At 52.7% G+C, this 13,606-nt stretch overlaps 1 protein-coding gene across 1 annotated transcript; it reads right to left on the reverse strand.

The window, feature by feature from the left end:
- Nucleotides 1–658: 658 nt before the first annotated feature.
- On the reverse strand, nt 659–4,376 carry Prtn3 (proteinase 3). The gene is made up of 5 exons (XM_017799115.2): nt 4,227–4,376; nt 3,028–3,193; nt 2,621–2,762; nt 1,728–1,970; nt 659–1,129 (listed from the first exon to the last, which is right to left on the reverse strand). The coding sequence occupies exons 1-5, from the start codon at nt 4,291–4,293 to the stop codon at nt 962–964; spliced, it is 786 nt and encodes a 261-aa protein (XP_017654604.1). The 5' UTR covers nt 4,294–4,376; the 3' UTR covers nt 659–961.
- Between the last annotated feature and the right edge of the window lie 9,230 nt (nt 4,377–13,606).

Below are 13,606 nucleotides of genomic sequence, written 5' to 3' on the forward strand. Positions count from 1 at the left end.
GCTCAGTGCATAGAGTGCATGTAGCTCTGTGGGTAGAGTGTTTTCCTAGCATGCATGAGGCCCTGGGTTTATCCCCAGAACCACATAAACCAGGTATGGTAGCACACACCTGTCATCCCAGCACTCAAGAGGTGGAGGCAGGAGGGTCAGGAGTTACATGGTGAGTTTGGGACCAACCTGGGATACATGAAACCTGGGATACAAAAAACAGAACAAGACTGGAAAAGGGGCACCAGCTTGGCCTGTTCCCCTGCCACCAGGTGGCAGCACAGTAAATAAATCAGAGTGCAGTCCCTGCTGAAGTTGAAGGTGTCTTGAGCCCCTGGCTGAGCCCCACTAACCCTGGCAGATGTCTGACTTCCATCTCTTTTCCTCTTCTGGGCTGCAGAAAGAGGGAAGTCCCCTGCCCTTCCCAGGAGTGTAGATCAGGCCCCAGCTAGGGCCTTTGCTTGTGTGGGTGCTGGGAACTGAACCCAGGTCCTCTGCAAGAGCAGCCAGTGCTGTAACCTCTGAGCCAGCTCTCCAGCTCTGCACCCCTCTCTTGCAATGAGTCCTTGTCCCACCTTGGACACTGAGGCTCTGGGAAGATCCCAAGTCACCCCAGGGAGAGAGACTGGAGTCAGCACTTTAGAATAGATTCAGCTTTTATTGAGGCCATGTGGAGAGGGTGACAGAGTCAGCCACGCTCTGGGGGCGCGACATGAAGGAGCTAGGATCGCTGGAGTGGACACCAGGTAGGAAAAACCTTGAAAGATCCACTGTGCCCAAAATTTCCCTAGTAGAGCTCAGTGCTGGGCCATTTGGGGTGCAGAGAGGAGTCTTGGGGCCAGGGTCTCAGGGTTCAGTTGGGGTTTCCATTGGGTTTGGGTTGGTCGAGACAGGTTGGGTTGGGATTGGGATTGGGTTGGGATGGGTTGGATTGGGGTTAGAGTTGGGTGGAAGTTAGGGGTGAGGTTCAGAGTCAGAATTGGGAGTCGCCCGTGCTGCGCAGTACCCTGTGAATCCAGTCCACATACATTGACACCCTGGCGAAGAAATCGGGGTACTGGAGGGAGGCACACTCCCGGATCACGAAGGAGTCTACTCCGTGAAGAACTCCATCACAGATCAGGGGGCCACCCGAGTCTCCCTGGCGTAGAGGAACAGGTGGGTCAGTCCTCTAGGCGAGCCCCAAGGAGTGACCAAGTGGCATTTATTAGCCTCCTGCTGGATACAGTCTGAGTAGCTCTAATGCAGACTGAAGAGGAGACCCAGCACACAAAGGCACCGGGCATCAGAGACTGCCTACTGTGCTCTAGGGGGTCAGGGCTGTTTCACAAGCTGACTGCTGACCCTTACAATGGATGGTGCCCAGGTGTAGACACCGACGGTCAGAGTGGGACACAGACAAGAGGTGGGGCCGGACCCGCTGCCCACGGTCTCTTCCTGCAGCAAACCTGTCTCTTCTTGAGACCCTGGCACTGCAAAGCCCCGCCCTCAGCAGAGCCCCACCCCCAACCCCTGCAACCCAGCCCTCAGGCGTCCCATTAACCCAGGCATACTAGAGCCCCGGGCCCAGAGTTCCCTTCCCAAGGCCCTCCCCCGATCACAGCCCAGCCAAGAGACAGGAACTCTCTTAAGCCACGCCTCTTATTACTCTTGCTGGAGCCCGGCCCACTTCACAGTCTCCACCCCTAACATCATAAGCCCCGCCCCTGTGTCAGGCCCCCGCCAAAGCCACGCCCCACACTCTCAAAGCAGATGCCAGCCGCGCGCCTAGGCACCAGCGTGCACACATTGTGCACCCTGCACAAGAAGGTGACTACGGTGACATTCAGCTCCTGCAACACGCGGGGAACAGGTGCTCGGGTGCCCAGGCGGCCCCAGCCCATGGCCAGACAGCGACAGCGGGTGCCCTGGGACAGCGGCTGGTCCTGCTGAGGCAGCGGGGCCACCGCCACCTCTGCTCCGAGGGATGCCGCGCGGTCCAGCTGGGGGAGTAGGCAACGTGAGGTCTTGTCCCACCCACACCACCACCTCCCAGGCATCCAGGACTCCCTCACAATCTTTGTAAGGGCCAGATCCCGCCAAGATCATTTATTGAGCACCAGCTGTGTGCACAGTTCTCTCTACAACTTCACAGATTCATAGAGGAAAACATACAACAAAGAAAATTCTCCAATCCAATATATCAAAAAAATTCTCTGCAGGAAGCTGGTTCTTTAATGGGAAGAACCCCTAACCCTAAGACTATCATTGACCCTGACCCTGACCATAACTGGTGACCCTAACCCTATATCTAGTCCTAACCCTAACTGTAACCCTAACACTATCCCTAACCTTAACCCTAACCTTAAACTTATCCCTACACCTAACCATATCCCTAACCAAAACCCAAACCCTATCCCTAACTTTAAACTTAACCCTAACCCTATTACTAACAGTAACTCTAACCCTAATGCTAACCTAGCCCTAGTCCTAACCCTAACCTAAACTCCAACCACGACCACCAGGCAGGAAGCACAGTTCTGGCCACGTGTTTTTCATCATCTGAGCCCCACAGGTTCATAGTCCTAGCATGGCATATAGTAGGTGCTCAATAAGTCTGTGTTCCAGGCATACATCCCACAGCCCAGTCCACCTGAACCAGGAGAATGTCGTTGAGGTTCTCCTCTGGATTGTAGTTGTTTTGGAAGACCTGGGTGATGATGAACTTCTGCTGTGTGGGCTCTGGACTCAGCACGTCGTGGGCACCCAGGACCACCGTCACCAGCTGCCAGGGGCTGCAGGTTAAGGGTGGCAGGTTCTGTTTGATTTTTGCATGGAAAAGGGCCTCTCACGTGCTACAAAGACCGCTACCAATAGGCCATGCCCCCATTCCCTCACTGAGGGATTCTAGGCTGTCACTCTTCCTCTGAGCCATGCCTCCAGCCCCTCACTTGGAGGGGTTCTAGGCAGGCAGAATGTTCCAACTGTGGCATATATTGAGTGAGATGGTTATCAGGAATCTTTCCAGCTTCCCTGCCCCCAACAGCCTCTGTCACTCACATGTCCTGCAGGCAATGGGCAGCAGTCAGCACGAACCTCGGGTGGATCAGCGTCCCACCACAGAAGTGGCTCTGGGAGGACGTTCTTAGCTGCAGGGAAGCCATGTAGGGTCGAGAGTGGGGCTGAGCCTCATGTCCACCCATGATCCTAGCCGCCTGGATAACTCCTGGGGGAGACAGGTGTCAAGACCCCAGCCTGAAGGTGTCCCTGCCTGCTGTGTGACACCAGGGAGACCTTGTCCCTCTCAAGCCATGGTCTCCCAGTCTGGGAGGAAGTGACCACCCAATACCATGGGACATTGGCTTGGCACCTGGGGAGGGACAGGAGCAGATGGCTTGAATCTGTGATTAATATTTTATTATCTTAAGATAGGGTCTCATTATGAAGACTAGGCTGGCCTCAGAATTCCCAGTAATCCTCCTGCCTCAGACTCTCTGGAATTAAAGGCCTGAACCACCAAGCCCAGCTGTAGTTCCCTGCACATTGTTTACAGGAAGGGTCAGGGCCCCATTGTTAAAGAGACTTTTAAGAAAAAAAAAAAAGAGGGTATGCTGGGGCTCAGTTGGTGGTGTGCTTGTAGCTCAGTGGGTAAAGTGCTTGGACCTCAGTGGGTAGAGTGCTGGCCTAGCATGCACAAAGCCCTGGGTTCATCCTCAGCACCATATAAACTTGATGTGGATGCTCATGCCTGTCATCCCAACTCAGGAGGCTAAGGCAGGAGGATCAGGAGTTCAGGGTCATTTTCAGTTACATAGTGAAGTTGAGGCCAGCCTACATGAGACCCTGTCTCAAAAAAAGAAAAACATAGCTGGGCATGGTGGTGCTCGCCTTTAACCCCAGCACTCAGAAAGCAGAGGCATGAGGATCTCTACAAGATCAAGGCCAACCTGGTCTACATAGCGAGTTTTAGGCCAGCTGTGGCTGCAGGGAGACCCTGTCTCAAAAAATAAAAGACAAGAAAGAAAGGAGGAAAGGAAGGAAGGAAAGAAGGAAGGGAGGGAGGGAGGGAGGGAGGGAGGGAGGGAGGGGGGGGGGGGCGGGGGGGGGGGAGGGAGGGAGGAAGGGAGGAGAGAGTGCCTAGGGCTTCCCTCTTCTTGTGCACCCCCTCCCAAGCCTTTAGCCAGGAGGTGAACAGGGGCCACCCCCATCTCCCCACCTGTCCCAGGAGAATGCAGGGCAATACAGGCGGCTTCACTCACCGCCCAGAAGCAGGGCCTGCAGGAGCCAAGCGAGCATGGAGCTGGGGGATCTGTGGCTTCCGGTCATGGTCAGGTTCCTGTGCCCCAAGCCTGCCAGGCCCCTTTTATAGCCAGCTCTGTTGGGAGCCGTTGAGCAGCCTGGCTAGGAGTCCCCACTTCCTCCTCCAGCCTGGGGTAAGGGAGGACATTGGAGGTGCTTCAGACTCAGGGTCCCCTGGGAGCTTGGGAAGCGAGCTGCTGTTCATCCCCACTGGGGTCTTGGGTCAAGGGACTTTGTGGCCACAGCCTTGAGGGACACCCACCCAGCTTCAACTTACTCAGTGCTGGGCCTCTGTTGGCCTCTTCCTGTCTGGATTTTCTCTGGGCATTAATTCCTTCCCCCTCATTTGGTATGTTTATTTGAGGCAGGTTCTCATGTAGCCTAGGCTGGTCCCAAACTCTCTATGTAGCAGAGGATGACCCTGAACTCCTGATCTTCCACCTCAGCCTCCTCAATGCTGTGATGATAGGTATGTACCACAATGTCTGGTTTATGTGGTGCTGGGGATGAACCCAAGACCTTGTACATGCTAGGTGAGCACTCTACCCACTGAGGTACAAGCACTGCACTAACCTAGTTACAAGCACTCTACTCACTAAGCTATAAACACACTGAGCAAAAAGCACTACCATCTGAGCTATAAGCACTCTATCCACTGAGTCCCAACCCCAGCACCATAATGGTTGTTAATCAAAGGGTGATTCTACCCCTTCAAGACACTGGGCCAGGTTCACAGATGTGTGTAGCTGTCATGGGCACCTGTGTGTAAAGATCAGAGGACCCATATAGGGATCTAGGGATTGAACTCCCGTCTTCAGACTTGGCAGCAAGCCCCTGTATTTGCTGAGCCATCTTACGAGTCCCAAAATAAATTTAATTTTAAAAAACCCACAAAATTGGGCATGGTGGCGTAGATGGCCTTTAATCTCAGCACTCGGGAGGCAGAGGCAGGTGAATCTCTGAGATCAAGGCCACCCTGCTCTATTTAGTGAGTTCCAGGCCAGCTGGGGCTACAGAGAGACCCTGTCTCAAACAAACAACAAAAAAATCCCACAAACAAGCAAAAAACAACCAAAACCCACCAAAAGAGAAACAGGTGATGGTACTGGAGGACTGGAGGAAAGAAAACACCGCTGTGGTTTCATTTTGAACAGTCATGTTGGCAGAGGTTCACAGGGTTCCCGGACTTGCGAATCATTTCCAGAACTTCCTCTTACACAACTGAACCACCAGGATAAGCTGGAGCGTCAGTTCTGAGCGATTGCACCACACACAGTCCTACCCTGTCCCAGGCTTCATCCTGTGTGGGGTTCATTTCCCAGCATTTTGAGGGGGGGACCCTGGCCTCCCCTGCCACTAGGGTGAATGGACTGAGGGTTCTGCCTCCTCTGTCTGTCTCCTTATGGGGTCCAGGGTTCATGATGTGGGGCATGTGATCAGGGCTGAATTGACCTCAGAAGTAGGAGTCTAATGTAGCCCAGGCTAGCCTGGACCTCACAGGGATCTGCCTGCTTCTCTGCCTCCTGAGTGCTGGGATTAAAGGCATGCACAGCCATTCTCCTGCCTTGAGTTCCTGACTGCTGAGGTGATATGCCTGTGGTGACACCGGGCTCCTCTTTTGCAGTCCCTTTAAAGGCGCTGTCCCTCTTGGGCAGGAGTACTTGCTCTTTCAACTTGAGGCCTCCCTAGGCAGGAATTCCAGCCCTGTTACCATATAGAAAATTTTTGACAGGTTTTTTTTTTGTTTTTTTTTTTTCAGTCTTTTTGAGACAGGGTCCCCCTGTAGCCCCAGCTGGCCTGGAACTCACTATGTAGACCAGGTTGGCCTTGAACTCACAGAGATTTGCTTGCCTTTGCTAGGATTAAAGGCATGCAACACCATGACAGGTTTTATGTGGGTTCTGAGGATTAAACTGAGGTCCTCATGCTGCAAGACTTTAGAGACTGATCCATGTCCCCAGACCCTTCTTTTTATCATCCTAAAACAAGGTCTGTCTGTGTAGTCCAGTCCGTGCTGGAACTCACAGCAATCTTCCTGCCTCAGCCTCCTGAATGCTGAGATGACAGGTGTGCAGGACCACATTTGGCTTTAAGTAGACTCTGAGGCAGGGCATGGTGATGCTCACCTTTATCCCAGCACCAGGAGGCAGAAGCAAGCAGTGTGAGATCCAAGCCAGCCTGGGCTACATAGTGAGTTCCAGGCGAGCTGGATCTTACTGTCTTATTGGACCCCATTGAGAGAGGGGGCGGGGGGAGATGCTCACAGCTTGGGTCTCAGTTCCCAATGTCCCAAGTATCTGTTTAGGGCTGTGTATACAGTAGGTGCGCAGGAGGATGAATAGCCTAATGGAAGAAAAACTCTTTCCAGACCTGGCAACTTCAAACACTGGGACTCAGTTTCCCCATCTGAGATGGGGGTGAGGTCAGCTAATCCCTACTTCCCAGGAACTACCTGCAAACAGCAAACACTGCATAAGTGCACATTGCATTCCTTTATCTCCTGGAACCAGCGGCTCAGGGTCAGAGAAGTGGAGTCCGGGCGGTTGGAAGGAGGGAGAGGGGAAGAAGGAGGGGGAGGAGGTAAAGAGGAGGGAAGTAGGGGGAAGGGGGAAGAAGAGGAGGGAGGAGAGGAGGGGAGGGCAGCCCTCCACCTCAGCGTCTTTGTCTCTTTTCGCTCGGGTGCCCAGGGATCTCACCATGGAAACCGACTCCAGTGAGCTGCCGGCAGTAAGGACGCGGGGGCCAGGGACCCGGGGACCGTGAGAGACCCGGGAAACGAGAATCTGAGCTGCGGGCGCCCCCCGACCCCGCCCTGCAGCGCCCCCCTGGGTCCACCCGAGACGCCAGCGCGAGCAGGGCGCACAGAGATTGCGCGCAGAAGCGCAGGGAAAGGATACCAAATCGGGATCTCCTGCGGGATCTCAGAGACCCAGAGACCTGCAGAGCCGCGGGAGGAGGAGGCTCCGGAGTCTGGGGCGGGGACAAGGCGGAGACCCTGCCGAGCTAGCTGCAAAGCGCGCAGACAAAGAGCCTAGCCTGGTGCACCGCGCACAGGCCTCTGCGGGGCCTCTGGGGGGAACCCCTAGATCCTGACATCACACCCCTTCCATCACCTCCATTGCACTCCTCCACCCCCTCCATCCCACCCTGGGAACCCCTGGCTTTGTGTCGGGGTTTTGCAGCCAGCTCCGCCCTGCACGCGCCAGGTGAGCGAACCGCGTGCGCGCTGGGATCCCTAGCCCCCACCTCCCCATTCCAAAGTCTCCCCTTCCCTGAGTCCCCCATTCCAAGGGACCCCCTCCTTTGCAGACTCAGTGTCCCGGGGCCACCCTGTACGCCCCTCCTGTCCGCGCCAGGCACCGGGGTGATCTTCCTTATCTGGGGTCCCCATCTGCGCATTTCCTGCTCCTCAGCGCGCCTTTGTCATTCTCCAGCCTCAGCCTCACGTCACCATGATTGCGGTGAAGGAGAAGAATAGGCCTAGGAAGGACAGCATGACGCTCCTGCCTTGCTTTTATTTTGTGGAGGTGAGTGGGGAGCGGTCCAGAGAGAGGCTTGCACGCTGAGGGGTGGGCAAGAGTCAGCACCTGGGAGCCAGAGAGTACCGGGTGCTGGGATGCTAGGTGGAGGGCTTTGCAGGTGGAGTAGGAGTTCCACAGACACAAAAGGGTGCTGTAGTGTGATTGCACCCCAGGAGATTGGATCCTCCCTCCAAAACACAAGACTGGAGCTGCTGGAGCCGGAATGGGTGCTGGGGAACCAGTGGGCAGGACAAAGAGGGCGAACCTGGGTGCTGTGCACGGTTATCCTTCTTCAATAGTCTCTCTAGGCTGCCACTCTACCCCTGAGGGGGATCCTAGGCTGTCATTCTACCCCTGAGCCACACTCCAGACCCTTACTGGGAGATTCTAGGCATCTGAATTCAAACCTTCAGCTTCTGCTGGTGTGTCTGTGTGCCCTCCCAGAATCCCTTCCTTAGGGCTGCAGCACCCCACCCCCACCCCAGAGTCCTTGATGGAGTAAACCAGCTGTGGAGGGAGATTTAGGAGGTCTAAAAATAGAAGATAGTACATGCATTCACTTGGCGCATACTAGGTGCAGATGGTGGTGTTGGTTTTTGAATAGCTCCATCCGAAGGACAAGAGCCCTGAGCCAAGCAGAGCCCACAGGCCTCAGCTAGGCTGCAGCTGGAGCTGATGGCCACACAGCTGATCCCTCTGCAGCCAGGGGGCAGCATCACCAAACTGGGACTATGTGTTATTCAAGATGCCATTTGTGTGTGACAGTAGATTCCTGATTCCCAGTCAAGGTGGAGACTGCCGGCTCCCTCAACCCCTCATGGCCTTTCACTAGCTTCCTTTGTGATCGATCTAGAAACTGCTTTACAGCCATTCTTTCCCTCATCTCATGTTATTTTCTCTTATGTTTTTGGTGCTGGGAATAGAACCAGGGCTTGGACTTTGTCAGACAGGGGCTGTACCCCTGAGCCACGCCCCTAGCCCCTCACTAGGGGATTGTAGGCTGTCACTCTATCCCTGTGCCACGACCTAGCCCCTCACTGGGAAATCCTAGGCTGTCACTCTGTCTCTGAGCCACACCCCAACCCCTCACTGGAGAATTCTAGTCTGTCACTCAACCCCTTAGCTCCACCTCTAGCCCCTCACTAGTTGATTCTAGGCTGTGACTCTACCCTTGAACCACGCCCCCAGCCCCTCACTGGGGATTCCAGGCTGTCACTCTACCCCTGAGCCACACCCCCAGCCCCTCACTGGGGGGGATTCTAGGCTGTCACTCTACCCTGAGTCACACCCCCAGCCCCTCAATGGGGATCCTAGACTGTCACTCTATCCCTGAGCCACATCCCCAGCCCCTCACTGGGAGGTTCTAGGCTGTCACTGTACTTCACAGCCACACCCCAGCCCCTCACTGAGGAATTCTAGGTGGCCACTCTACTCCTGAGCCACACTCTAGCCCCTTACTGGGAGATTCTGGGCTGTCACTCTGCCCCTGAGCCATGCCCCCAGCCCCTCACTGGAATTTCACCCTGTAGCCCAGGCTGGATTAGAACTCCCTCTCCTTACATGGCCCAGGATGGGCCCTCTCAACAGTCCACATGTCTCATTTTCCCTGATACTTGGATGACAGGCATTAGCTGCCATGTAAAACTAAGGTTCATTAAAAATTTAAAAAAAAAAATCCTAACAAGTTTGGGTCTCCCTGTAGCCCTAGCTGGCCTGAAACTCACTATGTAGACCAGGCTGGCCTTGAACTCACAGAAATCCACCTGCCTCTGCTTCCAGAGTGCTGGGATTAAGGACTTGTGCCAGCACTCCTAGAAAAAAAATTAACTATTTGCATTTATTTATGTATTGTATGTGTGGCACATGCATGGCAGTGTGCAGACTCATTCTTGTGTGTTAGGCCGGAGCACAGGACATAAGCCACTCTCCTGTTTTATCTGACTTCTTGCCTTGAGACAGAGTCTCTCACTGAATTAGATGCTCACTGGGAATCCAGTGATGCCCACTCCCCCAGTGTTGGAGGTACAAGCACCCAGCATGTTATGTGAGTGCTGGGGATTCAAACTCAAGTTCTCATTGCTCCTACCAGCTGAATCATCTCCCCATCCCCTAAGGTTCTCCTCTTAAACACACCTTTAAAAAAGTTCCTTTGCCGGGCATGGTAGCGCATGCCTTTAGCCTTCAATCCCAGCACTCGGGAGGCAGAGGCAGATGGATCTCTGTGAGTTCAAGGCCAGCCTGGTCTACATAGTGAGTTCCAGGACAGCTCGGGCTACAGGGAGACCCTGTCTCAAAAAGACCCAAAATAAAAGTTCTTTTACAGTTATTATGTGTGTGTGTGTGTGTGTGTGTGTGTGTGTGTGTGTATGTTCCTGTTTGCACATGCTATGACTGGAGGGTAGAGGTCAAAGACCAACTTTCAGGAGTGGGTCTCTCCTTCCACTGTGTGGAATCAAACTAGGAATCAAACTCTGGAGGTCAGACTTTGCGGCAAGCTCCTTCTTCCACTGAGCCATCTTGCCAACCCTACACAAGGTCTTCTATCCAATGAAGATGGCTTAGCATTGTTTTGTTTGAGACAGCATCTTCTGCAGTACAGGTTGGGAACTGACAGCCATCTTCCTGCCTCAATCTCCCACGCGCTAGGGTGACAGGCCTGGCCTGCACCACCGTTCTCAGCTGGGAAGAAGGTACTTTGGAACCTGCCTCTGTTTCTGCATGCAGGGAGGCAACAGCATTTCCCCCACCCTGCAGTGTTTCCCACACCCTGCAATGTTTACCCACATTTGTACCCGGCACCCTGTGTGAGCAAGTGTGTTTGGATTCTGACCAATGCGTAGGTGAAACGTTCATTTTTAGCTTTAGTCTTAGTGCATTATGGGTACAGATACTGCTCGCCTTCTGGTGGGATCACGATTTCCAGAAACCCATACAAATGTAGAAAGGCACCAAGAATGGCTCTGTGGTAAGCCTGATAACCTGAGTTCCATCCCAGGGACCACGTGGTGGTGGCAGAACTGACTCCTGCAGGTAGTCCTCTGTCCTCCACACACACCAATGATCCAACCCACACAACATGGACTGTGAACACTCAGCTGCTCTTGGCAGGGCAGTGCGTCACCCCAAATCTTCTTGCTTTAAAAAAGGTGACAGCAACTGGAGAGCTGGCTCAGTGGTTAACAGCACTGGCTGCTTTAGCAGAAGAGCCAGGTTTGGTTCCTAGGACCCACATGACAGCTAACAACTGTCTTTAACTCCAGTTCCAGGGGACCTGACACCTTCTTCTGGCCTCTGAAGGGATTGCACACACAGTGTACTTACATACATGCAGGCAAAACACTCATACATATAAAACGAAAATAAAATAAATTTAGCTGGGCATGGTGGTGACCTTTAACCTTAGCACTCAGGAGGCAGAGGCAAGTGGATCTCTGTGAGTTCAAGGCCAGCCTGGTCTACATAGTGAGTTCCAGGACAGCTGGGGCTACAGGGAGACCCTGTCTCAAAAAAGACCAAAATAAATAAATAAATAAAAATAAAACAAAACAAATCTAAAACAAGGTAGTGAACACTTCCTGGACTTGCTGAACACAATACAAAAAGTAAAAAATAAACACGTGTGTGTGTGTGTGTGTGTGTGTGTGTGTGGTTTGCATTATCATAAATCAAGCCATTATAAGTAAAGGTACTTTTTCTTTTATGTGTATGAGTGCATTGCCTGCATGTGTGTAAGTGCACTGGTGCCATGCCCATGGACATCAGAAGAGGTCAGATCCCCTGAAACTGGAGTTGTGGATGATTGTCAGCCTCCATGTGGGTGCTGTGACTTGAACCTGGGTCCTCTGCAAGAACAGTCAATGCTCTTAACTGCTGAGCCATCTCTCCAGTCCCAGGATTTTTTTTTTTTAAATCACAGTCTCATGTAGCCCAGGCTATCTATGTAGCTGATGAAGACCTTGAACTCCTGATCCTCCTGTCTCCATCTCCTGAATGCTGAGATGACAGCTGTGCACTACTACACCTGGTTTATGGGGTACTGGGCATAGAGCCCAAGGTTTTGTGCATGTCAGAATAGAGGAGCACTTTACCCTCTGAGCCCTAGCCCTAGGCTTTAATTTAATTAATTATATTATTTTAGAATAAGTTTAGTGGGTTGGGGCATGGTGGCACACGCCTTTAATCCCAGCACTGAGGCAAGCACATCTCTGTGAGTTCAAGGCCAGCCTGGTCTACATAGTGAGTTCCAGGCCAGCTGGAGCCACAGGGAGACCCTGTCTCAAAAAAGCAAATAACAAAACAAAACATAAAATAATTTTAAAAGATTTTAAAAAAATTTTAATTCTGTGTCTGTGGGTTTATATATATGAGTGCAAGTGCCTGTGGAAGCCAGAAGGCATTGGCTCCCCAGAGCTGGAGTTTCAAGATGTTGTGACTCACCATTGTGGGTCATGGGAACCAAACCCAGGGCCTCTGAAAGAGCAGCTAGTGCTCTTAACTGCTCTCGGGTCCCTGGCTTTGATTTTTTTTTTTTTTCTTTTGTCTTTTTGAGACAGGGTCTCCTTGTAGCCCCAACTGTCTTGGAACTCACTATGTAGACCAGGCTGGCCTCAAACTCACAAAGATCCGCCTGCCTCTGCCTCCCAAGTGCTGGTATTAAAGGCATGTGCCACCACGCCCGGCTGATGTTTTTAAGGCTGTTCCCAGGTCTTCACTGCCAACTCTTTTCTGTGACTCACACTGCCCCCTCCCCTGAACATGTTTTGCTGTTTATTGTAGCCTGCTTGGCCAGGCCCTCTTTTAAGCACTTTGTGTTTGTTCACATCTAACCCTTATATTAGAGCTAAAATTGCCTTTTTCAATCCCATTTTACAGCTGGAGAAACTGAGGCACACAACAGACACCTCCCCCATCACCCCAGCAGATTCCATTACTCATTTCATTCATTTGCCTTGGACTTTGTGCCTACACACAGTAGGAGCTCATTAAATGCTCTTATAACTTGCCAGAAACCTGGGAACTAGAGGCAGGAGGATCAGAAGTTCAAGGCCATCCTTGACTACATAGAGACTTTGAAGGCAGCCTGGGCTACAATAGACTCTGTAAATAAATAAATGAGTAAATAATAAATGTATGCTCCTGAGCTAGGGATGGTAGCGCATGCCTTTAATCCCACCATTTGGGAGGGAGAGGCAGGCAGATCTCTGTGAATTTGAGGCCGGCCTGGTCTACATAGCAAGCTCCAGGTCAGCTGGGGCTACAGGGAGACCCTGTCTCAAACAAGCAAACAAACAAACAAACAAACAAACAAACAAACTGTATGCTCCCTTGGCATGAATGTAGGACCCTCAAATCACTTTTCCTGGTGCCCTTAGGGACAGGGATCTGTCCCCTGCCTGAGTAAGCCTTGGGGTAAAGTTTTCATCCCCCCCCCCCCCCCCCTTCTCTGCCACTCAGGGATTCCCCACTCTGTAGAAGTGAGGGGTGATGGTGTCCGGAGTATTGTGTGTTTTGTATGCACCATGTGGTAGCTCAGGGCTGGGGGTGGGCAGGACACTGGCATGAGAGGGGGCCACTGGTCATTCCTGTGCTCAGTGCTCGCTACACAGGTCAGCCCGTGGCTGTGTAGTGGATGGGCAGTGCAGGGATGGGCAAGGAAAGGATGACTGGGGAGGCTGCTCTGAGGAGGAGCAGACTGGAGGACGGGAGAGGAGAGATACATGAGAGTGAAGAGTCAACCAGTCAATCATGTCTGGAGGCCCAGAAACCTAAAGAGGCTGGAAAGAGAAGGTGTGTGTGTGTGTGTGTGTGTGTGTGTGTGT

The sequence above is a fragment of the Nannospalax galili genome, unplaced genomic scaffold, assembly GCF_000622305.1.
Source record: "Nannospalax galili isolate Female #2095 unplaced genomic scaffold, S.galili_v1.0 scaffold77, whole genome shotgun sequence".
NCBI classification, from domain to species: Eukaryota; Metazoa; Chordata; class Mammalia; order Rodentia; family Spalacidae; genus Nannospalax; species Nannospalax galili.

Excerpts from the sequence above, each read along its gene's own strand:
- Prtn3 (XM_017799115.2), bottom strand. The coding sequence starts at position 4,293 with ATGACCGGAAGCCACAGATCCCCCAGCTCCATGCTCGCTTGGCTCCTG. Across the intron at positions 2,763-3,027 it reads GCCCATTGCCTGCAGGACAT|CCCCTGGCAGCTGGTGACGG; the intron begins GTGAGTGACAGA and ends CTTAACCTGCAG. Across the intron at positions 1,130-1,727 it reads CTGGCATCTGCTTTGAGAGT|GGAGACTCGGGTGGCCCCCT; the intron begins GTGGGGCGTGGC and ends CCTCTACGCCAG.